Source organism: Microcaecilia unicolor, chromosome 2 (assembly GCF_901765095.1).
Source record: "Microcaecilia unicolor chromosome 2, aMicUni1.1, whole genome shotgun sequence".
Classification (NCBI taxonomy): Eukaryota; Metazoa; Chordata; class Amphibia; order Gymnophiona; family Siphonopidae; genus Microcaecilia; species Microcaecilia unicolor.
The window spans coordinates 283,538,353-283,566,027 of record NC_044032.1 but is presented as its reverse complement, the minus strand read 5'-3'; the positions used below and the strand labels follow the sequence as shown (position 1 = coordinate 283,566,027).

The 27,675-nt window shown below is 44.5% G+C and overlaps 1 protein-coding gene across 1 annotated transcript in view; it reads left to right on the top strand.

Annotated features, from left to right (window-relative positions):
* The window catches only part of ADAMTSL1 (ADAMTS like 1), a 550,999-nt gene that overhangs the window by 261,076 nt on the left and 262,248 nt on the right, over nucleotides 1-27,675 (top strand). The window contains exon 8 of the mRNA XM_030194223.1: nucleotides 17,877-17,988. Coding sequence (XP_030050083.1) covers nucleotides 17,877-17,988 — 112 coding nt within the window. The remainder of the gene's footprint in view (nucleotides 1-17,876; nucleotides 17,989-27,675) is intronic.

Here is a 27,675-nt window from a genome sequence, read left to right as displayed (position 1 = left end):
TTCAAATCGGTAAAAGTTACCAATTTTTGAAATACAGATGGCTTCCCAAAGAGAAGCGCATGCAAATGAGCTAGTCATTGCTTTTGTGACCCGGCTCATTTGCATGCGATAGGGGGGAAGCCAGTAATGCAGGTACAGGCAAGTCAGTAGGCAGGTGGCAGGTATGAGAGTAAACCAGGTACAGGCGAAAGTCAGTAGGCAGGGGGCAAGCAGAAGGATAATCCAGGTACAGGCAAAGTCAGCAACGAGGGACCAGTAAATAAGAAACAGACTACAGAGTTAGAAGCACCTACCAAAGTAGAAGCCGAAGCATGGAGTCCAGGGAGAGCTCAGCTGATAAAGTGCTGGCGTCTGACATCAGCAGGGAGAAGGGGCACAGCCATAGGACAAGAGCAGGGGAAGGAGGAACCGGAAGACCAATAGGAGAGAAGCAAGGGAAGCCAGGCAGAGGAAGAGCAGCAGACCCAGGTGGGTGGAAGCAAAGCAATCAAGGAGCCTGGAAGCCAGGCAGAGAGAGAGAGAGCAGAAACAGGTGCATGCAAGCAAAGAAATTAAGGAGCCTGCAACCACCGCTCTCTGAATAAACCCAGAAAGGACTACACACACATGGTGTCCCGTTCCGGGCCCTTACCTGTGCTCCCGCTGGGGGGAGCGATGGTCATCGGGGCTCGCGGGGTTCCGGGCAGCGGAGACGCGGCGCCGACGGAGGCAGCGCGGCCGCGGCTCGGGCCGAGGCCGGCGACCCGCTGGAACAAGCGCCGGCCTCAAAGAAGAGAGCACGCCGGCCAAGATGGCGGCGCTGGCGTCATCGTCTTCCTGGGCCGGAGCGGACCAACGAGGAAGCTCCGCCTACTCGCGCTGGATTGGCGCTTTAATGTTGAGACTCCGCCTGCAAGGCAGGCTGGCCAATCCAGGCGTTCCTTGCCTGCCAGGACCGGGGGGATTGGCTCCTCTCCCGGTGAAGGGATGGTTGGCGGGGGATTTAAACAACGAAACGGAAGAGGTCCAGTGCTTCCGTTTCGTTCATTCAGAAGCCGACACAGAGGACCCCGGAGTGTTCCCACCTCCTGCGGAGACTGTGTTCCTCTTCAGCTAGCCGTCCTGCTAGCCTTCCTGCGGAGACTGTGTTCCTCTTCAGCTAGCCGTCCTGCTAGCCCTCCTGCGGAGACTGTGTCCCTCCTCAGCTAGCCGTCCTGCTAGCCTTTCTCCAGAAGTCGTAATCCCGGCTAGCCGTCCTGCTAGCCTTTCTTTAGAGACTGTAATCTCGCTAGCGGTCTGCTAGTCCATTTCCAGAGACTGTGCTACTTGCTGGCCGCCCTTGCCAGTCGTGCTTCTAAGACTGCATTCTGACTACCAGCCGGGTCAGCCGTCACCCCGCGGTTCCAGCAGTCCTGCTGACCGCCCGCAGCTGGGGGCTCAACCCTCGGTGAACGGCGGTCGCCGTGGGTGAAGATTCGGGGTGCTCGGCTGTCCTCTTAGGCCTTGCGGGCCTTAGGGAATCTAAGGGCTCACCATTAGAACGAGACACATGGCTCAGGCAGTGCCAGCCAAGTGTGCGTGTTGACGAGACCCCACGCAGCCCGAGGACGCCGCTTGCGTTGAGGTAGGGGACATGACAGATTTGCCACTAAACGTAGCCGGCCAGTGAGCTGGCTATATCTCAGGATACAGCTGGTTAGCTGCTATCCCCCTAATTCTATAAAAGTCACCAAAAATTGTTCGTATACCCAATTTGTGTGTGCAATTCAATTGAATAATGGGCTAATTAGCACCAATAATTGGCATTTTAACAAGCAGTTATTGGCACTAATTAGATTTAATTGGCATTTACAAACGTAAATTTAGCATGGGATCCAAGCTTAGGGCCCTGTTTACTAAGCCTCTCTGTAAGCTCGCTAACTTTTTAGCATGTGCTAAGCGCTAACACTAGGGACACATATAGGAATATATGGGTGTCTATAGTGCATGCTAATTTTTAGCACACGCTAAAGAGTTAGCGCGCCTACAGCACAGCTTAGTAAACAAGGCCCTTAATTTTTAAGCGTGTCCCAAAAAAGGGAACATGGAAATCAGAAGGTCATGGGCAGTTTGGAGTGGATTGTGAATTTGGTTTTTAGTTACGTGTGCAATTATAGAATAAAGGGACTCTATGCTTTAATTACAGGCACGGGTATTTGCACTACATTTTCGCTGGTACAAATGGACGTGCCTAAATTTCAGTACAACCCCCCCGGGACTTAAGCGCTATTCTATAAACCATTCCTAACTTTAGGCGTGGCTTATAGAATAACGCTCTGGATTTTTTTGGCACCATTTATAGAATTTACCTCTGTGCGTGAAATGCTAATATTGAGCAGAGATAACTGGCTATCTTGCACTGAATATTAGTACTGAGCTGGCCTAGTGCTATTTAATTGGCCAGGACCCATTCCTGGCTGCTTAAATAGTGTTGAATATCGGCTGGACGGTATTTGGGCAGTTCTATAACAGGGTGCACCGTAGGAGTCGGTTCTATAAAGGAAAGTATGCACCTACTCTCCCTTATAGAATGCTAGTGTAACAAGGTATATATACTCTTAATATTTTGGCGTGAGCACTTATGGCAGCCATGGATCAGGTGTAAGTGTTATCACCTAAGTGTGGCAGATATCTGTGTAAGTTGATCTTTCCTAGTGTACATAGAGGGGCATAATTGAACAAAAATGTCTATCTCCATGGGCGTTTATCTCCGAGAACGGGTCCGTGAAGGGGCGGACCGAACCGTATTTTCGAAAAAAATAGACGTCCATGTTTTATTCGACAATTTGTGAGCTGGGCGTTTGTGTTTTTCAGCGATAATGGAAAATGAAAGCGCCTAGCTCAAAAACGAATAAATGCAAGGCATTTGTTCGTGGGAGGGGCCAGGATTCGTAGTGCACTGGTCCCCCTCACATGCCAGGACACCAACCGGGCACCCTAGGGGGCACTTTTACAAAAACAAAAAAAAAAGGTAAAAGAGCTCCCAGGTGCATAGCACCCTTCCCTTGTGTGTTGAGCCCTCCAAATCCCCCTCAAAACCCACTGCCCACAAGTCTACACCATTACTATAGCCCTAAGGGGTGAAGGGGGGCACCTACATGTGGGTACAGTGGGTTTGGGGGGCGGTTTGGAGGGCTCCCATTTACCAGCACAAGTGTAACAGGTGGAGGGGATGGGCCTGGGTCCACCTGCCTGAAGTCCACTGCACCCCCTAATCACTGCTCCAGTGACCTGCATACTGCTGCCAGGGAGGTGGGTATGACATTTGAGGGTGAAAATAAAAAGTTGTGAAACGGCATATTTTGTGGTGGGAGGGGGTTTGTGACCACTGGGGGAGTCAGGGGAGGTCATCCCCGATTCCCTCCAGTGGTCGTCTGGTCATTTAGGGCACTTTTTGGGGCCTTATTCGTGGAAAAACAGGGTCCAGGAAAAGTGCCCTAAATTCTCGCTAAAAACGCATATTTTTCTTCCATTATCGGCGAAAGGCGCCTATCTCTGATCGCCCGATAACCACGCCCCAGTTCCGCTTTCACCACGCCTTCGACACACCCCCATCAACTTTGTCCGCATCCGCGACGGAGTGCAGTTGAAACGTCCAAATTCGGCTTTCGATTATACCGCTTTATTTGTTTTTGTGAGATAAACGTCTATCTCCCGATTTGGGTCGCAATATAGGCATTTTTCTTTTTCAATTATAAGCTGGATAGTAACATAGTAGATGACGGCAGAGAAAGACCTACACGGTCCATCCAATCTGCCCAACAAGATAAACTCATATGTGCTACTTTATGTGTATTACCTGACCTTGATTTGTATCTGCCATTTCAGGGCACAGACCGTAGAAGTCTGCCCAGCACTAGCCCCGCCTCCCAACCACCGGCTCTGCCACCCAATCTCCGCTAAGCTTCTGAAGATCCATTCCTTCTGAACAGGATTCCTTTATGTTTATCCCACGCATTTTTTAATTCAGTTACCGTTTTCATCTCCACCACGTCTCGCGAGAGGGCATTCCAAGTATCCGCCACTCTTTCCGTGAAAAAATACTTCCTGACATTTTTCTTGAGTCTGCCCCCCTTCAATCTCATTTCATGCCCTCTAGTTCTACCGCCTTCCCATCTACGGAAAAGGTTTGTTTGCGGATTAATACCTTTCAAATATTTGAACGTCTGTATCATATCACCCCTGTTTCTCCTTTCCTCCAGGGTATACATGTTCAGGTCAGCAAGTCTCTCCTCATACGTCTTGTAACGCAAATCCCATACCATTCTTGTAGCTTTTCTTTGTACCACTTCAATTCTTTTTACATCCTTAACAAGATACGGCCTCCAAAACTGAACACAATACTCCAGGCGGGGCCTCACCAACGACTTATACAGGGGCATCAACACCTCCTTTCTTCTGCTGGTCACACCTCTCTCTATACAGCCTAGCAACCTTCTAGCTATGGCCACTGCCTTGTCACACTGTTTTGTCACCTTCAGATCCTCAGATGCTATCACCCCATGATCCCTCTCCCTGCCTGTACATATCAGACTCTCACCACCTAGCACATACGTCTCCCGTACACCCCCCCCTCCCATATAAGTTGAGTGGGTATTTGCAGATTAGCATGTAGGTGATATGCTGACATGTATGTGCATAAGTGTGTACATATATGCTAGAATCAGGGACAGCCCTACCATTAGGCCAACTCAGTCAGGGGCCTCAGGTGGAATTCTTCGGAGGCGGAATGACCCCCCTCCCCTCCTTCCGTAACCCCCTTCCCCGAACTTACCTTTTTTTTTTCTTGTTTTTTAAGTTGGCAGTGGTGACAGTGGCAGCAAAGATTCCTATAGGCTGCCCTGCCGTCAGTCAGGGCCCCTTCTCTGTACTATGGCCTGCCTCTCTAATAAAATTCCCTGTTTTGTCAGAGAGGCAGGTCGCAATAGAGAGAAGGAGCTGGGATTGATGGCAGGGCAGCCTATGAGAATTGCTGCTGCCACTGTCGCCACTGCCAACTTTTAAAAAAACAAGAAAAAAAGGTAAGTTCGGGGAAGGGGGAATATGTCAGATCATGGTGTGGTGGGGTTGGGGGAAGCAGAGGAAGAGCTGGGGCGGCAACTCATTTCTCATCTCAGGCAACAGATTGTCTTTGGCCGCCCTTGGCTATAATTATAAAGCTTTATGTGCATAACACACACACACAACTGTTTGCTCCCAGTTTATACAATTGCCCCATATATGCTAATCTATGCAAAGTTTTCTCATGCATGCATGTATATCGCTGATATCCTGAAAACCCAAATGACTGAGGGGCCCCCATGACAAGTTTGGTAAGAGGACAGAGTTAAAAACCTCTGGCCAGGTGACATGAGTTGGTGGTCTCAATTCAGTTCCCAGGAGAAGGTGTTGGCACTTGTTCACTTTTTTTGCTGGCAGCGTCAGCAGAGAGGCCTTGGCTAGAATAATAAGCATGGGAGATTCAATTACCTTTCCACCTTTTTTACTGGAGAGAAGGTACACAGCCTGTGCTGAGGCTAAATGAAAAAGGACTGAATGTTTTCGAGATGTCACTGCAGAAGTGCTGCGCCACATGTGGAACTGGAGAGATGCCACTGGGCGACATCAGAAGCCAAGTTCCCATGGTCAGAGCACCACTGCAAAAAAAAAAAAAAAAAAAAAAAAAGAAAGAAAAAGAGAGCGAGAGAGAGAAAAGAAGGTCTCCTGTGTAAAACAGAAACTCTTTCCAAAATCCCAGTCTCGAGTGGTAAGTGATTACAAGGCTCATTTACAGTGGTAGACTTTTAAATCATGGTAGCAGACGTCTACTGCAGATGAAGAGACAGCTTTGTGTATACTTTCTAGCAGACCCACCCACAATACATTAAACTTGGAGAGTTGTATTAATTCTGACTCGCACTGCCTAGCATTACAGCTTTGATTCTCTTATACATCCATTCAAAAAAAAAAAATCCATACTGTGCTTGTGGGAAATTTTTTTTTAAAGCTTCAGATCAAGAGCGGTGGGGCCTGACACAACCAGTTTGTAAATCTCTTAGTGAGATGTTTGTTAGGATGATGCATGCTAAATGCAAATTCTGTAATCAACAATTGCGCACATAAGTCCAAAGTTACGTGCCTAACTTTAGGTGCGAGCACTTATGCTACCTCAATGGCTGGTGTAAATGCACCTAGCTTCTGACAGTTAAACATGTAACTGATAGCATTATATTTATTTATTAGGATACTAGTAAAACATGCCCGTTTCTGGAGCAAATGAAATGGGCGCTAGCAAGGTTTTCCTGCCGAACCCCCCCCCCCCTCCCTACCCACCCCTTCGGCGTTGTGAAACCACTCACCGCCATTGCTCCGCACCTCGTCAACACAAGCCACCTTCATCCACTGACGCCATTGCTCCGCCCTCGATCTTTGACGCCATTGCTCCGCCCTCGATGTCATCACATTTGACGCGAGGGCGGGGCCCACAGTGATTTCGGTGGCTTCACCACCACGAACCCTTTGAACTCGAAGGAAGTGCCCGCAGGAAGTGACACTGACGTCAGTGTCCTCAGAACGTTGAGGGTGAGTTTTATTATATAGGATATATATGAAAGAATTGTATAACCTGCAGGCAGGGGTGGCCCTACCATTAGGCCACCTGAGGCAGGGGCCTCAGGCAGCACTCCTCTGAGGCGGCATTGCCTCCCACCCTTACCTCCCCAACTGCTTTCCACCAATTTACCTTTTCTTTCTAGCTTTTCCAAAGGCAGCAGCAGCAGTTCCCAGAGGCTGCCCTGCTTCTGGTCCCAGTCTCTTCTGTCTACTGTGGCCCACCTCCGAGGAAACAGGAATTTATGTCAGAGAGGCGGGCCACAGTAGAGAGAAGGGGCCGGGACCGGCTGCAGGGTATCCTCTGGAAATTGCTGCCGCCGCCACCACCTTTGGAAAAACGAGAAAGAAAAGGTAAATTGGTGGAAGGGGGCTGGGAAAGGAAGGGGGGAAATGGCAGACTGTGACCGGGGGGGGGGGGGGGGGTGGTTGCAGGTGTGGTGGCAGCTCATTCTTCACCTTGGGGGAGGGCTGTGGTGGGGTGATGGATCATTCCTTGCCTTAGGGGTTGACAGTGTTGGCTCATTCCTCACCTTGGGGGGGGGGGGGGTGCAGCAGTGTCTCATTCCTCCCCTCAGGCGGCAGATTGTCTTGGCCCATTGCTAGAAATATCCCTGATCCGCTCATATCTTTTCCAGGTTCACTCCCTTGCAGTTGCATATTATGGATTTTGTGCAATTAACACCAATTACAGCCAATTATTGGTTGCTAATATCAGTTAGCAGATAATTTAACAATGAAGTTACACATGTAACTGGCAGTCTTCTATAAATTGCATACAACATTGCATGCTAATCATCAAATTGTGTGTGCAAGTTTATAGAATGACAGGGAATATGTTAAAATTATTAGAGAGCACAAAAAAGTAGAGATGGAAAAATACCCTTCCAAAAAGAACCCAAGGGCTCACTCAAAGATAGATATATGGTCAACTTTATTGGTGTTGTCAGTATGTCGGGATTCTGCATGCACATGACTCGACACGTTTGTGAGCGTTTTGCATTGAAAGCAGTGACCGATGATGTGCCGTGAGGCTCTAAGGATGTAGCTGCTGTTATTTCTTATCGCTGCAATTGGAGCTATTTGACTAATGTTTTATAGTACACAGCGAGATTTTTAAAAGATCGATCGTCTCCTGATGCAGGCGCTCCGGCACTGAAACCTGGATCCGTGTTGAGTCCTTTGCTACTTGTCCGTCCCTACTTTTTTGTGCTGCTTGTGCATCTGTGGGGTTGCTTTTTCTTTTTTTTTTCCCTGTGGTAAAATGATTAGAGATACACATTCATTAATGCACATTTAGTTTGTCAGCATTGAAACATTTACTGGTCTAGATTGTGCCCTACGCTGCCCTGACACTAGCCGGGTAGTGCAAGGGTGGTCAGTGCTGGTATTCAGTGGAATCACACAGCTGATAGGCAGGCACAGGTGATTTAACCAAGCATGAGCCACTTCTGCCTGGTGAAATCCTTTTGAATATCGACTCCTTAGTAGTAGATCTTTTTTTTCTAGCAACATGCAATCATTTTTTTTAAATGTCCAATCCTTTTGAAAAATTAGCATTAAAACAGAAAACATTTGGGATGAGTTAAATCAATAATAAATAATACATTTACATTGAACCTAAATTCCTTCGGGCTAATGCGGGATAAAAATGTCATAAATCAGAGTCAATCAATCAATCGATTTCATATGCACTAATCTATGAATTAACACACATTAAAACATTTTCTTATAACAAATGTGAAAAGCAAACTGCAAAAGCAACTGAAAACTGGGAAAAAGTCAGAAAATGACCTGAAAATGAGCTGAAATGTTTTCTGTGTATATCCCTAAAAAACATAGGTCTTCCTTTATCTTCAGCAAGAAATTCCTTTTTTAGTTCACATAAAATAGGTCCTATTCAATCTTTATCTATTACTGTCTTGATAACCAACGACCAATAATAATACTAAGTGGAGGAGTAGCCTAGTGGTTAGAGCACCAGTCTTCACATCCAGAGGTGGCTGGTTCAAATCCTACTGCTGCTCCTTGATATCTTGGGCAAGTCACTTAACTTTCCATCATAGGAGCCAACGTCCCAGAATAATTGGGGGTGCTAAGCTCAATGGAAATAACCCCTCCCTGGACAAATACAAGAACCTCTCTCAATAATGGGGGTGCTCAAGCAACCCACAAAGCCGGCTCCTATGCCCTCCATTGCCTCAGGTACCAAATTAGATTGTGAGCCCTCCAGGGACAGAGAAATACGCAGTGTATCTGACTGTATTGTGCCTTGAACTACTACTGAAAAAGGTGTAAGCAAAATCCAAATAAATAATAATAAAAAGGATCAAGTGATGTCAGCTATGTAGCCTGTATGTGCAGTTCATTATAGCCCTGCTCGTTATATGGCCTTCTTAAGTCTTTCAGCATGTTCATCGTTCATTCGCACAGCTGTTGCTCATCATTGCCATTGATAATGATTTCCATGTAGCTTTACGTATGTCTCCCCCCTTGCCTTCCTTCTTGCTAGACTGACAGATGGATGGTCTGACAAGAAAGCAGATTTTGTGGTTAATTATTAGTTTATTATGGACTAAATTCAGCAAATGGCATCCAAACAAGTGTGCGCTGAGCGCTATTCGTTAAATGGTGCTCTGAATTGGGTGCCGTTTATAGAATAGCGCATAGCGCCAGGATCTGTGCCCAGCTTTTAGGTACAGCAACTGAACCCTGGTGTATATCCCCACGCCTAATTTCGGCATGCATCCCCCAAATTCTGTAATAGTGCACGCATCATTAGTGAACACCCCTGACCTACTCATGTGCCTCCTATGGCCAGGCCCCCCTTTTCAGTTGTGTGCTGAAGGATTTATGCACGCATCTTTATAGAATAATGCTTAGCAAGATGCACATTTAAATCCAACTTTTTGCCAATTAGTGCCAATAATTGATTGTTAGTTTCCAATTATTGCCACTGATAGGCTCATTACTTAATTAAATTGCACACCCAAATTTGCACTCGCAATTTTAAGCAACATTTATAAAATTCTCATGACTGAAAATTCCGTGAAATTCTCAGGAGTAATTCTATAAAGTAGGCACTAGAAGTTATGTGCCGATCACCCATATAAATGTTTAAACTATTAGCATATACATTCATAGGTGTGCATATTAATGCCTGTACACTGTTCTGTAACTATACATGTATAATGCATACCCCTGGTGTGACAGAACAGTGTGTTTTAAACCTGTAAACTGCCTAAAGGGCCCTTTTATTAAGACACGTAAGCGCCTATGTGTGCCCAATGCGTGCCAATTTTGAACTACCGCCCAGCTACCGTGAGGCCCGGGTGATAATTTCATTTTTCTATTGTGGATTAAAAACTGGTTAAAAGATAGAAAACAGTAGGGTTAAATGGTCAGTATTCTCAAGGGAGAAGGGTAGTTAGTGGGGTTCCCCAGGGTCTGTGCTGGGACCGCTGCTTTTTAACATATCTATAAATGACCTAGAGATGGGAGTAACTAGTGAGATAATTAAATTTGCTGATGACACAAAGAGGGGCATAATCGAAAGGGACGCCCAACTTTTTCTGAGGACGTCCTCGCAGGACGTCCCCGTGAAGGGGCAGGGAAACCAGTATTATCAAAACAAGATGGACGTCCATATTTCATTTCGATAATATGGTCGGGGACGCTAAATCTGGAAATTTAGGTTGACCTTAGAGATGGTCGTCTGTAGACTTGGTCATTTCTGATTTTCTGCGATAATTGAAACTGAGGACGCCCATCTCAGAAACGACCAAATGCAAGCCCTTTGGTCATGGGAGGAGCCAGCATTCGTAGTGCACTGGTCCCCCTGACATGCCAGGACACCAACCAGGCACCCTAGGGGGCACTGCAGTGGACTTCAGAAAAAGCTCCCAGGTACATAGCTCCCTTACCTTGTGTGCTGAGCCCCCCAATCTCCCCCCAAAAACCCACTCCCCACAACTGTACACCACTACCATAGCCCTTATGGGCGAAGGGGGGCACCTAGATGTTGGTACAGTGGGCTTCTGGTGGGTTTTGGAGGGCTCACATTTACCACCACAAGTGTAACAGGTAGGGGGGATGGGGACCTGGGTCTGCCTGTCTGAAGTGCACTGCACCCACTAAAACTGCTCCAGGGACCTGCATACTGCTACGATGGAACTGAATATGACATTTGAGGCTGGCATAGAGGCTGGCAAAAAATATTTTATAATAATTTTTTTGAGAGTGGGAGAGGGTTATTGATCACTGGGGGAGAAAGGGGAGGTCATCCCCGATTCCCTCCGGTGGTCATCTGGTCAGTTCGGGCACCTTTTTGTGGCTTGGTCGTAACAAAAAAAGAACCAAGTAAAGTTGTCCAAGTACTCGTCAGGGACACCCTTTCTGTTTTTTAATTATGGGTTGAGGACGCCCATGTGTTAGGCACGCCAAAGTCCCACCTCCGACATCCCCCCCCCCCCGGGAACTTTGGTCATCCCCGCTACGGAAAGCAGTTGGGGATGCCCAAAATTGGTTTTCGATTATGCCGATTTGGGGGACCCTGGGACAAGGACGCCCATCTTCCGATTTGTGTCGAAAGATGGGCTTCCTTCTCTTTCGAAAATAAGCCCAAAAGTTCTTCAAAGTCGTTAATTTGCGGGAGGATTGTGAAAAATTACAAGAGGACCTTACGAGACTGGGAGACTGGGCGTCTAAATGACAGATGATGTTTAATGTGAGCAAGTGAGGGAAAGAGGAACCCGAATTATAGCTACGTCATGCAAGGTTCCACGTTAGGAGTCACGGACCAAGAAAGGGATCTAGGTGTCGTCGTTGATGATACATGGAAACCTTCTGCTTAGTGTGCTGCTGCGGCTAAGAAAGCAAATAGAATATTAGGTATTATTAGGAAAGGAATGGAAAACAAAAATGAGAATGTTATAATGCCTTTGTATCGCGACCGCACCTCAAATATTGTGTACAATTCTGGTCGCCGTATCTCAAAAAAAGATATAGTGGAATTAGAAAAGGTGCAGAGAAGGGTGACAAAAATGATAAAGGAGATGGGACGACTTCCCTATGAGGAAAGGCTAAAGCGGCTAGGGCTCTTCAGCTTGGAGAAAAGGCAGCTGAGGGGAGACATGATAGAGGTCTATAAAATAATGAGTGGAGTGGAATGGGTAGATGTGAAGTGAATTTTTCTGGATTATTTCCAGTCCTTGAGACACCCCCAGACCAAATGGAGGTATCGCAAACACAGGAAACTCCCAAGGCTGCTTTTAATATATTCACCTTGTATATCTGGACTTCTTAATTACCAGAGCTGTGTACTAGCTCTTAAGTAGCCAAGAACACATACTAAATATAATTAAGAGTATAAGAAGGTATCTTTTATTTCTTAAGCATCAAGTATGATTACAATTAGTCATTGCTTTGTAGGTACAATCTACAGAACACCATTTGTCTTGGGAAATACAATTCAATTGGTTATAGGAATATAGTATCCCAGCTGCTAACAGGTGCTATCTGGATCTTAGTCTTATGTGATATATTTTACCACTCAAAGGTATTCATGAGAAAGCAATGCACTACATTTGTTTCTCACGGAGAGAGAGCAGTGAGCGCCCCTCTAACTTGAAGCAGGAAGTACATTCACTTTTATAGATCCACTCAGGATAAGGATAATATGACAGTGAGCACATCTGATTGGATCTATTTTAATGTCATGGTTAACACTGATCGGCTCTGCTAATGAATAGCCCCAAATCTTAAAAACATGTTTTTCATCTTTTAGCTTCAACCACAAATTTTTGCAATTCCCTTGCACCTGGCCTTTCCAAAAACAACTGTTACCCACATATTGCTACATTTTCCTGAGGAGCCATCTGTGTCCTGTTTTTGAGATTTTTGCACCCTAGCTCCTTTCTTATTTTGCAGCATGGTGTGTCCCAATAGCTCAGGAGCTTGCTGGAACTTCAGAGTTCAGATTACGGTTAAAGGCCTGTACTTTTCTTGTCATTTTTGGATCCTGAGCCTCAAGTCAGGCCTGGGCTGCCAAATAATAATATACAGAAGCGTCTGTTTACACTTTCCAAAAATACTAGGACTAGGGGGCATGCGATGAAGCTACAATGTAGTAAATTTAAAATGAATCGGAGAAAATGTTTCTTCACTCAACGTGTAATTAAACTCTGGAATTCGTTGCCAGAGAATGTGGTAAAGGCAGTTAGCTTAGCGGAGTTTTAAAAAGATGTGGACGGCTTCTTAAATAAAAAGTCCATAGACCATTATTAAATGGACTTGGGGAACTCCACTATTTCTGGGATAAGCAGTATAGAATGTTTTGTACTTTTTGGGGATCTTGCCAGGTATTTGTGACTTGGATTGGCCACTGTTGGAAACAGGATGCTGGGCTTTATGGACCTTTGGTCTATCCCAGTATGGCAATACTTATGTACTTATATATACAGTGTTGTATTACATTCAGACTTCTCAGAGTTCCTACTTGTGGTTGCTTATTCTATATTTTTGAGACGTGGCCTGTATTCTGCAGGAGCGATAGAAGTAAAGTATTTTGCTAATGTTTAGTTTTTCTATAGAGATCTGTAGCAGCAGGAGATCTAATGGTATTATAGGGTACTTGCCTTTTTATAGGTAAGGTTGTTGCTATTTGAGAGGGTCTTTTACTAAGGCGCACGCTAAAATTGTAGGCGCGCTTAATGTTAGAGACGCCAATGCATTCCTATGGACGTCTCTAACGTTTAGCGTGCCCACAATTTTAGCGTGTGCTAAAAACATGAGCGCGCCTTAATAAAAGACGCCCTGAGTTCTAGACATTAATGCTGCTTTATTATGACATGTTTTGTATACAGGTCTGGAATATGTTTGTCTTTTGAAGGGTTTAATTATTGGAGCTGTGAAGGCTTCCCATCCCCCAACAGTGCCCACTACATTGGTGCCCTTCATCGTTTTTCTGCCCCAGGGCCTATTCAGTCCTAGGAACACCATTGCCTCTAGCCAAGGTACTGAATTTGCTGTTTACCACTCTAGCCACAAAGGTACCACAAAAATGTGCTTTACTTTACTGCAGTTCTAACAGGCCTTGAAAAGAGAGTTGTTTCTAAGAAAAATATGCCTTTAAAATTTCCATTTTCCATGCTGCAGACTGCAAAGTTACTATTAAATAGCTCTTTTTTTTCAATAATAACCTTAGATGACTCCAGGAATTGTGAAAGGTCAAGGTTATCAGGGGTCTGTTGCAGCAAAGCATTTTTTTTATTCAAGAGGGTTTGATCTTATTAGTGAAAAGCCTGTGCTGTGTGGCTTAGATTTGTGTTGTAGCATATTTTTTCAAATACTATCTGTAAAGACTGCTAACCATCTTATAAACTGACCTCTTGTTTTCTGTAAAACTCTGGTTTAAGTATATATTCTTATCCTTCAAAAATGCCTCTGACTGAGTAACATCAAAGAACACATACTGATTATTCTGATGACTAAACACTTGCAAGGGAATTCGAGAAAAAAATTAGCTCTAATAACCAAAACTTTAGCTTTTAATTGTAAAAAAAATAAAAAAAAAGCTCCCCTTTTTAACTGAGTTGATCTAGCAACACCTGGAAACATATTAACAACTTGCCACAGAAGGGGAGTTGTTTATGAGGAAAATATGCCTTTAAAATTAACATTTTCCATGCTGCAGACTGCAAAGAAACTATTAAAGTAGCTCATTTTTCAGTAATATCCTTAGATGACTCAGGGAATTGTGAAAGGTTGAGGCTATCAGGAGAACTGAGAGGGTCAAGAGCCCCCTCCTTTTTCTCTACCCTAGAGCTTCTAGAATGATAATAAATATTCAAAATTTCCACTTTCTCCCACATAGAAAACTGCAACACATTTCTAAAATACATCATAAAAAGGTCATGAGGGGAGACACAGAGAGTAATATGGAAATTAAGCACTCTTAAATTAGAAACCCTAGCATTATTCTCATTATTCTCAAATCCAAATAAAAAATGTTGTAAATGAATGGAAAGATTATCCTTAATAGTAGAAGTTGCTGCCGAATGTATTAAAGAAGTCTGAGATTCCAACTTAGTCAAACATTCTCCATCTTCTGACAGCTTTTTATCCTGCTTAGTTAATTGAAGGGAAACATCTGTAGTATATTTTGAGAACTGAGTAAGATTAGCTTGTAAAGTATTTTCCATCCATATAACTGTCCACATGTCTTTTAAAGTCGCTTCTAATCCTGGTGATATAGAAGAAGTAGATGCAGACATACTTGATGCTAGAGAATGCACTGGCAGTTACCGGTGTCTGAGGAGAGTCCATTAAGACCTTACCATCATTGAAAACCAAAACGTCTTCAGGTAGTAGGGACTTGGGTTTCTTCGAATTTCCTCACAGGTTGAGAAGGCAGGGTTCATTCACCCAAAGAGAGAGAAGCTCCCAAGAGAGACGAGAGATGCAAATTGGAAAGCACCTGCTGATTCAAAGTTGTAACATGTTGATCCATGGGCCCCTTGCTGTTAACTGGGCCCACTTTGCTGATCAGCGATCCAATAATTTTGCTCTTCCGTTTCACCATAATTCTACTTCACCACACTTAGTATTCCCAGCTCCTGTCTCTTCACTGGCTCCAAAGGGGCTCCGAATGGGCAGGACCTGCTCCTTTGGCCATGTTTCACTTCAGGGATGGCTCACAATGCACCTTCCCAGTGAGTGCCTGTCAGCAGACAAGCTGTTCCAAAACTGCTCCCCATCCTCTGGCATCTTCTAGAAATATATCCTGTAGCACTGACCAGCCATTTCAACTTTTATACCATCTTCAGTACATTTCCTTTAGCAGCTTTTGACCTTTTATTTTTAGAAAGTCATAAGTGTAATAATCTACTTTTGGGATTCCCTTCTGTTTAAAATGTTACATATAAATCATTAGTAAAAAAAGGGCCCCTTTTACAAAGCGGTGGTAGGCCCAATGCAGGCTTAACACTTGTTAAACAGGAAGTACCACTGGGCTACCACAGCAGCCCAGCGGTACTTCCCACCCTCAGCGCTCTGTCATATCCAGCACTACAAAAATATATTGTATTGTGTGTACCTGTCAGTAATTGGGCAGTGTGGCACGCTACCCAGTTACTGCTGGGTTAGCACAGGAGCTCTTACCTCTACCTCAATGGGTGGTGATAAGGGTTGCTTCCTGAAATAGCCACGTGGCAAGTGCTTTACTTGCCACATGGGCATTTCCTGCCGAAAAGGAAGACCTATCCTTTTACCCGCTGCGGTAAGAGGGGGACTTGGCGCACATCAAAAACATGCGTTGATAACAGCGCAGGCCCCCTTTTGTTGCAGCTTGGTTAAAGGGACCCATACTAATTTACAAATTTACCAGTGAAACTCTGGAACACTCTTTTGTATATATTTTTGTTTTCAAAAGTTGGTGAAATCATATTTATTTCATATATTTTTGTAATAGGGTTTTCTCTTTGTTTTAGTGATTATATTTGATTATAATTCCTGACTATTGTACCAGTAATTTGTTTTGTTCTCCCGCTTTCAACGTTATTGAGGGATTAGCCCACGATAAGATAAAGGAACACAGAAAACACTTGTGCGGCTGGTTTGAACACATGCACATGTTGCGAACTTTCTTTTCTCCTAAGGAAACACTGTCTAAATTCTGACCTGATACCTATGCGGATAAAATTATGCAAATAGATGGGCAAGTGGATGACAGAAATCCCTCAAGGAGAGGTTTCCTCAGCAACATAGTAAATGATAGCACAGACCAAAATGGACGCTTGCTTCTGCAAATTATTGTCTCTAAAATTGTGGGCCTCTAGGCTGGCTTTTCAAACATTATTTAATATTTATTAGTTAATTAAGGGGTATTTTATGAAGCTGCGGCAAAAGGGGTCCTGTGCTGGTGTTGGTGCATGTTTTTGATGCCCGCTGAGGCCCCCTTCTGCCGCAGCAGGTAAAAGGGAGACCCTTCTTTTTTTTTTTTTTTTTTAAATGGCCGTGCGACAAGTAAAGCACTTGCCGCACAGCCATTTTTGGAGGGGGGGGGGGGGGGGAAGGAGGGAGCACTTACCGCCACCCATTGAGGTGGCAGTAAGGGCTCCTGCACTAACCCAGTTGTAACCGGGCACCACGCGGCACTGCCCGATTACTGCCGGGTACACACGTGCTACAAAACTAAAAATATTTTTGCAGCACTGGAAGTAGTGTGCTGGGGCAGGGAACTACCATCAGGCTGCTGTGGTAGCCCGGTGATACTTCCCTTTTAGCGAGCGGTAAGCCCGTGCTTGACTTACTGCCGATTCATAAAAGGGCCCCTCAGAGTACAGTTCAACTCCATTAACAAAAAAACAAGAAATCATTTGAATCAAAATCAGGCAACGGTGATGTTTCCCACAAAATCTGCTTAACTGTAGATGGAATTGGAGGTGTTCTAGGGGTAGGACTTAAAGATAGAACATAGTGCCAATATTTAACAATGTCCACTTATCTGGGTAATATTCAGTCGGGCGACAGTTTTTTTTTTTAATGCTGACTTCCACAAGTAGAATTAGGCCCTGGTAATTCAGTGCTGGGCCATGTCCAAGCACTGGCATTGACTATCTCAGATGCATGCAGGCATGTGCTGGCAGCTGGACCTTATGTTGGTCCTGGTCGATATTCAGCTGGGACCCACATGAGACATTTTTGTAGGCCCCAGCTGAATAGTGGCTGGGACTTGCATAAGGGGAAGCGATTCCTCCCCTCCCCCTGATCCTGATATCTCTTCTCTCCCTCCTTTTGAATCTGATTCCCTTTCCCCCCTTCCCCCTGAGTAGAACCAGATCCCCCAACAGGTGCCCCACCCTGACCCCATGTGAGCGCTCTCCGGGCCTACTTTTAAGATCCTTAGAGATCTAAAAATCCAACTGCCTCAGTTTTCCAGGGTAGCCACTTTGACTGTTCATGAGACAGATGGTTTATAGTGGTCAAAGACAGGCTTAACCTGATTGTTTTCATTATGCAGAACATGGATGGACCTGTGGTTCACGGTCTCTGTCTGAAGACTGGTCATGTGATAATGGGACTGAAATGGAAGTGAGATAGAAGGAGGTGGGCGGAGGGAGGGGGGGGGGGGGTAATCCCTGCATAGTTGTGAATGAAAAGCTCATGATACATTCGCCAAATAGAGGCCAGTTTCAATTAAGAGTGAAGCTCAGGAAGTCGAGTTTTGGAATGAGGAACCCTGGTAACTCTGTAGTGATTCAACATTGCAGATCCGCTATGCTGGTGCAGCCGACAGTGTGGTTCAGTTCATCTTCTATCAGCCCATCATTCATCGGTGGAGAGAAACTGACTACTTTCCTTGCTCAGCATCCTGTGGAGGAGGTAAGGGGGGTTACTGGTTTCAGAAGCCATTCTCAGTGTTGATGTCCCATACTGTTCTCCTTTAAGTCCTCTATATGAGTTGTGAAGTTAGAAATGGTCACAGTATCCCAGGCAGACTCCAACCAAAGCTGTTGGACAACTTTTTCTCAACCACTTTTCATGGCTTTTTTAATAGTTCTAGCATGTGTAATTTTTTTTTCTTTTACTTCAGTTTGGCTGCAATATGATAACCCACCTCCTTCCTCCTCCCTTAAGAGTAGTACTTGTTTTTAATTATTATTATTAGATGTGGGTTACAGTGGCGTAGCTAGGGTAGTTGACACCCGGGGCCGGTCATTTTTTTTAACACCCCCCCCCCCAATCCAGTACTAGGCATACCGAGAATACAAAACACTCAGGACCTATAGCGCAATTCTACCATACCATAAGCAGTCATTTCTACAAGTCACACAAGCATCTTAAACGCTACAGTGAGCACTAGAACATCAATTCACCTATTGTAAAATGAAAACAGACAGATTAGTACAGATCGTCGATCCTGCACAGTCAATGCCAACCAAAAGCCATGTCTTTTTCACAAACACAGATACACCCTAATCCACTATAGAATAAGTAATCATAAACTTTCTATTTAGACAAAAATTAAACTGAACCCCCGATGCCAGACTCTGCATACAATGCAACACCACAGAAACAGAAAATGTCCCCTAGTACTGTGCAAAATATAAAATTTGAAAAAACTAACAAATCCGATCACCACTTTACAAATTAACAAATAGAAATAAAACAAATATAGAAAATAAAATACCATTTTATTGGACTAATACATTTAGCTTTCAGAGGCCAAAACCTCCTTCCTCAGGTCAATACAGTATAGTGCTTATAGAGGGGCATAATGGAACAGAAACGCCTATCTCCATGGGCGTTAATCTCCGAGAACGGGTCCGTGAAGGGGCGGACCAAACTGTATTTACGAAAAAAATAGACGCCCATGTTTTATTCGCCAATGTGTGAGCTGGGCGTTTTTGCTTTTCAGCGATAACGGAGAATGAAAGCGCCCAGCTCAAAAACGAATAACTCCAAGGCATTTGTTCGTGGGAGGGGCCAGGATTCGTAGTGCACTGGTCCCCCTCACATGCCAGGACACCAACCGGGCACCCTAGGGGGCACTTTTACAAAAACAAAAAAACAGGTAAAAGAGCTCCCAGGTGCATAGCACCCTTCCATTGTGTGTTGAGCCCCCCCAAATCCCCCTCAAAACCCACTGCCCACAAGTCTACACCATTACTATAGCCCTAAGGGGTGAAGGGGGGCACCTACATGTGGGTACAGTGGGTTTGGGGGGGTTGGACGACTAATAAGCATTAAGCAGCACAATTGTAACAGGTAGGGGGGATGGGCCTGGGTCCACCTGCCTGACGTCCACTGCACCCCCTAACAACTGCTCCAGGGACCTGCATACTGCTGCCTGGGAGGAGGGTATGACATTTGAGGGTGAAAATAAAAAGTTGTGAAACATCATTTTTTTGTGGTGGGAGGGGGTTAGTGACCACTGGGGGAGTCAGGGGAGGTCATCCCCGATTCCCTCTGGGGGTAATCTGGTCATTTAGGGCACTTTTTGGGGCCTTATTCGTGAAAAAACAGGGTCCAGGAAAAGTGCCCTAAATTCTAGCTACAAACGCATCCATTATCGGCGAAGGGCGCCCATCTCTGTTCGGGTGATAACCACGCCCCAGTTCCGCCTTCGACACGCCTTCGACACGCCCCCGTTCACTTTGTCCGCATCCGCGACGGAGTGCAGTTGAAAGCGTCCCAAATTCGGCTTTTGATTATACCGCGTTCTTCGTTTTTGTGAGATAAACGCCCATCTCCCGATTTAGGTCGGAACTTGGGCGTTTTTCTCGTTCGATTATAAGCTGGATAGTATCCTATCCTGACCTGAGGAAGGGGGTTTTGTTCTCTGAAAGTTAAGTCAAAATGTATTAAAAATTAGTCCAAAAAAATGATTACCTTATTTATATGTTCTATTTATAAACATTTATTAACACATAAACACAGATACAATACTATACCGTAAAGCAAAAAAATAAAAAAAATATTTTATTTACAGTTTGTTGTCTCTGGTTTCTGCTTTCCTCATCTTCTTTTCACTGTCTTCCTTCCATCTAGCATCTGTCTTCGCTCTTTCTCTGAAATCCAGTGTCTGCCCTCTCTAATGTCCCTTCCATCCAGTGTCTGCCCTCTCTCTCTGCCCCTTCCATCCACCATCTGCCCTCTTTCTCTCTGCCCCTTCCATCCACCATCTGCCCTCTTTCTCTCTCCCCCTTCCACCCACCATCTGCCCTTTCTCTCTGCCCCTTCGATCCGTCTGCCCTCCCTCTCCCATTCATCCAGGGTCTGCCCTCCCTCTCCCATCCATCCAGGGTCTGCCCTCCCTCACGCTCCCCCCTTCCATCCAGGGTCTGTCCCCTCTCTCTGCCCCCTCTTTTCAGCCCCCTGTTTCCACCTGCACCTAGTCCAGTTCCAGCCCACATCTCCCACCTGCCACCCTTTTCAGCCCCACTATCCCACCAGTCCCCAGCCCTTTTCTCCCATCAGTCCTGGGCTTCAGCCCCCAGCCACTTCTCCCTGTCCCCTTTAAAGCCCCCAGTCCCCACAGTTTCAGCCCCTGCCCCTTTTCAGCCCCCAGTTCCAGACCCCTTCTCCCATGAGCACTTCCCTCCCCAGTCCCCTTATCCCCTCTGATCACCCCCACCCCTCCCCAATCCCCATTCTCCCCTCTGAGCACCCCCACCCTCCCCAATCCCCTTCTCACCTCTGAGCATCCCTCCTCTGAACTCTCCCACCCCTACCCAATCCCCTTCTCACCTCTGAGTACCCTTCTGAGCTCCCCCACCCTCCCCAATCCCCTCTGAGCACCCCCACCCCCCCCAATCCCCATTCTCCCCTCTGAGCACCCCACCCTCTCCAATCCCCTTCTCCCCTCTGACCGCCCCTCCTCTGAACTCCCCCACCCCCTCTCCAATCCCCATTCTCCCCTCTGAGCACCCCCACCCTCTCCAATCCCCTTCTCCCCTCTGAGCACCCCTCCTCTGAACTCCCCCACCCCCTCTCCAATTCTCTTTTCCCCTCTGAGCTCCCCCCTGACCCAGTCCCGTCCCCCCTCCATTGAGAGCCACAGAGCCCTCTTCTCCTTCCACCACCTGCCTTTTTTTTTTTTTTTTTTTTTAAATCCGTGCAGCCACGCAGGCAGCGCTTCGTGTCTGCCCTGCATATGCTGTGAAAGAAGTAAATCGCCAGCGCTGGCTTCGGGGCTTCCCTCAATGTCCCGCCCTCTTGTGAGGTAACTTCCTATTTCCTCGAGGGCGGGACATTGAGGGAAGCCCCGAAGCCAGCGCTGGCGATTTACTTCTTTCACAGCACACGCAGGGCAGATGCGAAGCGCTGCCTGCATGGCTGCACAGATTTTAAAAAAAGGCAGGCGGTGGCAGGAGAGAGACGCAACGGAGCACCCCCCACCCGCGGAAACCCGGGGCAGACCGCCCCCACCGCCCCGCCCTTGCTACGCCACTGGTGGGTTAATAAACTGTGATGTGGAATCATAAACCCAGAACAAAATATGGGTATTTATTTACCTACAGAGTGGAAGGGGTTAATCCCTGATTGCAGTAAGAATCCAGGGAGTTGGAGAATACGTGACTAATTGTTTTGGTCTCAGTACAGATCATATCAATGAGCTTTGAGGCAATAGCAGACCATGTGGCGTACCTGGTGTCTTTCTAAGTCAGGGTGGTCAGATTCCTCTCGGGATCTCCCTGTTGCATGCTCCCTCCTGTCCCCAAAGTGAAGCAAAAGAAGAACCAATCTCCACAGGTCAGGAAGCAGAAACCAAAGAGCAAGGAGATGACCGAAGACCAGTATGAAGCCAAAACAGTCTCTTAGATAATCTTTAATTGATAAGGGTTAGCATAAATACATTTGGAGAGATACTCAACCACTACAGGGACTTGATACGGGCCATGTTTCAGTTAGACAGCCTGCATCAGGAGTCCACAAAGATTTGTTGCTATGTTTTGTAAGTTCATACACAACCTGCAGCCAGGTTCATATACAAAATCTCTCATTTTGAAAGTGCCTCCCCTTTATTAATCAAATTACACTGGCTTCCCATCAAAGCTAGAATAACCTTCAAATTATGTACCTTTATCTTTCAAATTCTAAATGGCACAGCTCCAGGCTATACGGTACCATTAATAAACTTACCACAAAGAAATGCTAAATATGAGGCAAGAAACTATTTCAGACTACACTTCCCAAATGGCAAAAAAGTGATCAACAAAACTGTCCACTCTGCAGACTTCACTTATCTAGGAACCAAATGGTGGAACTCCTTACCACCCAAAATAAGAAATATACAGGAATATACTAGATTCCGCAAAATCCTTAAGTCATTCCTATTCAAACAAACCCTCACCAAGAACAATCATATCTCAAACAACTAATTATTACCTGAATTGGTTATTACTCTATTTACCATTAACTTTTTCTTTGCTTCATGTACAATTTCTCATTCATAATAGATTTTCTGAATGTTTAACATCTATAGTTATCCCAATATGTTTATGATATTGTATTGTAAAATTGGATTCTTACAACAAATTACTTTCTTATGCATTATTCTTTGTTATGTCTCCTATACTGTTTATTGTAAGCCACATCGAACTTGTTTGGAATAACGTGAGATATAAACGTCACAAATAAAATAAAAATTGATGTATGCACTTTTGGGTATGTCTGTTTTACATTCTTTACAATTACACTCATCCACTTTTTTTAATTGAATCAATATTGGTTCTTTAAACATTATTCCAGATTGGTCTTTTATGTCTGTTCCATTCACACTCACTAGTGATACCTGTATGTACATTTATATATGTGTGACAATCTTTTAAACACTTTAATTTTATTTATTTATTTATTTATTTGACATATCTATCCCGCATTATTCCGAGAGAACCTCAGGTTCAATGTGGCTTACATAATAAACAAAGTAATATTTATGTGATTTTAAGTTTGTTCTTGTTCAGACTTATCTACTGTGGACTTCTGATGCAGGCACTCTAGCTGAAACACAACCCATGTCGTGTTCCTGCAGTGGTTGTGAACCTCTCCAAGTGTATTTATGCTAACCCTGATCAATTATAGATTATCTAAGAGACTGTTTAGCTCCGAACTAGTCTTTAGTCATCTCTGCTGCCCTTTGGTTTCTTCCTCCTGTCTCCAGCCACGCCCTCTGACAATGATCTTTGAAAATCTGTAATGATACATTAAGTTGAGGGGATTGAACATGCACTCATGTCAATTTTCTGCTCTCTTGGAGCTCTCTGATCTTCTTTGACCCCTTACTTGGAGGGGTCAAAGAGAGTAATAATAGGTCTTAGTAATAATAGGTAAATAGAGTAATAATAGGCCTTCCATGTTTTCCCTCTTCATTTAAATGCAATCCCTATTTACCAGACTCCTTAGAAGCAACAGGATAGACCAAGAAGAAAGAACTGAGCATATCTACTTACCATGATGATGCTGTTTAGTTACCCCTACGTAAAGAGCAAGCTCATTTTAACTCCAGTCCTGCTATCCAGATAAGCGCCATTGACCAGGGTATTCAGAGGCAGTATTCAGATAGAGCTTGTGAATATCCTTACAGATGACATCATCAAGACAGTGTATGGAGAAGCTGGTGTGGCCCTGAAGTTTATCCGGATAGCAGGAATATTCAGTCCACTATCCAGATAAAATAAAACAGAAAAAAGGCTGTCTTAAGTTATTTACTGGGTAAGTTATCCCCACTATCAGGATAAATTCTGTTACTGACTGCATTATCCGAATATTCAACACCGGCCACTATCTGGATAGTGGCATTAAATATCTAGATATACTTTTAATGCCACGACTGGCATAAAAAAAAAATCAAAACTGAGCAGTGACCAAATATTAATCCATAAATAAATAGCAAGCATTTACCAAATCTCACAAAGTAGTATGTGGGTGATCATACCATGCTATTTAGCATGTATTCAGTGACCTCTAATTTGCGTATGACATCACTTCATTTTTATGCAAAGGTAAGCAAATTTTAGCATGCTCACATTAATATCTTTTCAGGATCCCTTCACTTGTACTTCCATGCTATTTTTAGTGTGTATAAAAAGGCCATACCATGCATGTTAAAATTTATTGCATAGTCCCCATTCAGGCATATGCACTACCAATTTGAAAATAATCGTTGGCCATATACCAAACGGTTCCTGTTACTTCTAGAGAGCCACTCACATTCAAAAGGAACTTCAAGTGCTTCAAACCTGCTTCACACCTATCGCGTGTAAAACAAGCAGCTGTACCCGGTACTGCCTTTCCTCATGCATTTATTTATTTTTATGTGTTCAGCTTCTGGGATTTAAAGATTTGACTGGTTCTGTTTATGCTTCTGACAGGCTCGGAGCTGGGAAATCTCCTTAGAGGCTTTTCCCTGTTCCAAGGTCTCAACAGTCAGGGACCAAGGTTAAGTTCACATTGGAAAGGAAAAACATAGAAAAGTCATAGCTGATATGTCAAGGACGGGTTTCCTTCCATCTGTTCCCGCTAAAAGCTGCAGTCACCAGACAGGGAAGAATCTCAAACTGTAGCACTTCTTCATGTGAGTTTCTCCTTTCTGATTTAACTCTCCCACCACCACCACAGTAATATTTTCTTATGCTCTTGAGTCCCTAATCCACAGCCCTTTTTGTCCTTGTGATAAGAGAAGATCTTCTTTTGTTGCTCCTTTTGTCCTTCTGAAGCATCAGAGACAGGGATTAGGGGTGAAAAGCCTGGGGTTGTTGGGATTTTTATCAAGAGATAGAGAAAAACAGGCAATTTTTTAAAAAAATGATAGCGGGTCTGAGCTGGAGCCTCACAGCTTTGCGTTGCAACAGCTAGGAAATAGCATTCTCTGTCATCCAAAAAAAAAAAAATACTTTACTGCAGGATTTACTAACTGATTGTATTAATTTATGACATGTAAGTGGATCATGGTGTAAATTTTCCAGGAGTAAAATTTATTTATTTTTTTATTTATGGTTCATTTATACCCCGCATTTTCCCACAAATGCAGACACAATGTGGCTTATGTGATTTACAAAAGTAGAGAAGTACAACACATGAATTTTACAGCAGAATAAGGAGAGAACACTAACAGCAATAGGGTGACTAAACAGCAGGATTACTAATGGAGTAAGTTTTTTTCAAAAAGGAACGTTTTCAACATCTTCTTGAAAATGTGATGATCAAATTGAGATTTTAGGTTCAGAGGTAAAGCATTCCAAGTCTTCGGGCTGGAGTAGTGAAAAATAGAGGCAAAAAGAAGCTTGTATTTGACACCCCAGCAAGACGGATAATGAAGTTGGAGATAGGTGTGGGCTGTGTTGATGGTAGGTGGGAGGTCTATTAAAGGAATCATGTATTCTGGAGCTCGACCGTAAATAATTTTATGCGTTAAGGTGCAGAGCTTGAAAGCGATTCGCTCTCTTACTGGGAGCCAGTGTAGATTGAGACGTAGAGGCTGCGCGGGAACCATGCGTGATTTGCCCAGGATGAGTCTTGCAGCAGTCTCCACATTGCGTAGAACATCCGCTTGGTGACCGCTTGCACTTGCAAATCCAGTTGCAGGTAAGGGTCCAGCTCAACATCTAGAAGTCTTAGGCTCTTTGAAATAGGGAGAGTCTGGTCTTTAAGGACAAGCAAGCTTGATGAAAATCTGGTATGGATGGACGAGAGCACCAGACACTGAGTTTTATCTTTGTTTAACTTAAATCGAAATACCTCAGCCCTATGATCCATGATGGAAAAACTCGCTTCAATCAGATCTTTGATTTCATCCAATGAGGAATGGAAGGGAATAGAGATGGTAATATCATCTGCATAGATAAATGGATTCAAGCCTAGTTTTGCTAGTGCTGTTGCAAGGGGAAACGGCATGATGTTGAATAGCGTTGGTGAAAGAGGCGACCCTTGGGGGACCCCACAAGTAGCTTTCCAGGGCGCAGAATGATCTGGAGTGCCTTTGACCTGGTATGTTCTTGTTGACAGAAAGCCCTGAAACCAATGCAACACGTTCCCTCCGATGCCTAAGGTGTCCAGTAGATGTAGTAAGATGTTGTGGTCCACCATGTCGAACGCACTGGACATATCGAACTGCATCAGTAATACTTTTTTTCCAACATCTTATTTACTGCAGGTTAACAGATAGGGGTGTTAGGGAGGAGAAATATATGCTACACCTAAACATAAAACTCACCCTTAGCTCAGGTTTGGATATCAAACCTCCCATATCCTGCTTCATCCACAAACATCCCCACAAGTTCATATTTCAATCTTCCAATCTTGGGTTTTTGCAGCATGAAATCATTAAAACCCTTTCAACCTCTCCTGGGCCTAAGTTCTTCTCTTCCTATTCCCCCAGTAGGAGAAATTGGGGTTTATCTCTTGTTGTTTTTATTTTGCCTTCAGTTTTTAAAATGGCACTTGCTCATTGCTTCACACATTAACCCAGATGTGGTCAGGTGAGCTATTTGTTGAGCATGGTTTGATAGTGTTGACAAAGACAGCGGGAGGTAGGAGTTTCTGGGAAGTTTTGGTACTGTGTTGGGGGAAAGATAGAATGTACAGGTTTAAGTAGCTTGCTCTGTCATGACTGTGGGGGATCAATATCTAGGTAGCCTTATTATGGCGTGGAGGAGTGGCCTAATGTTTAGTGTAGTAGGCTTTGATCTGCAGCTCCTTGTGACCTTGGGCAAGTCACTTAACCCTCCATTGCCCTAGGTACAAAAAAAAACCTTTGATTTGTGAGCCCTCTGGGGACAGAAAAAGTACCTGCTTATACTCCCAGATTCTATATATCACACCTAGAGATTGGCAGTGATATCAGCACAAATTCTTTAACAATGCGTGTAATTTAACAAGCTTAATAAGCAATAATGAGCACTAATTGGCATTGATTAGAATTTAGGCACACAACTCACTAAGTGTATTCTGTAATGATGTTTACCAAATTTCTAACGTGCACGGGCAAAAAGGGGCAGGGAAGTGGGCGTTCTGAAATTTATACGCCTAGTTATAGAATATGGCCCAGTGTGCTTAAATCTATGCGCCGAGATTTACGCCATGCTTTCATTGGTGTAAATGGATGGATGCATGTAGATTTAGGCGTTGAAATATCAACTAAGCATATTTAATCAGCGCCTAAATCTAGGCCCCGATTATAGAGTACGCTTAGTCAGCACTGTTTTTTTAAGGTGCCATATATTGAATCTCCCCTATAATGTGTACAGCGCTCTGTACATTTAGTAGTGCTATAAAAATGAATAATAGTAGTATGTTGTGCAGGAGGGTTGCTAAACAGGCTAGTACGATTTTCCCATAATAATGTTACCATGAGAATGTTAACGCAATTTCATTAGCCCTCCCATTTAAATAATTAGCATGAGCTGAATTTATTTTGAGGCTCATGGCAGCAACAAGTTTTCTGGTTCACCACCAACTTAAGCAGTCATTCTACATGCATAGCCTCATAGTTTGTTTAACTAGAAAACTGGGCCTGTTCTGGAGTTTCCAGGCCTAAACTGGTGAACCACTGTTCCAGCCCTTGCA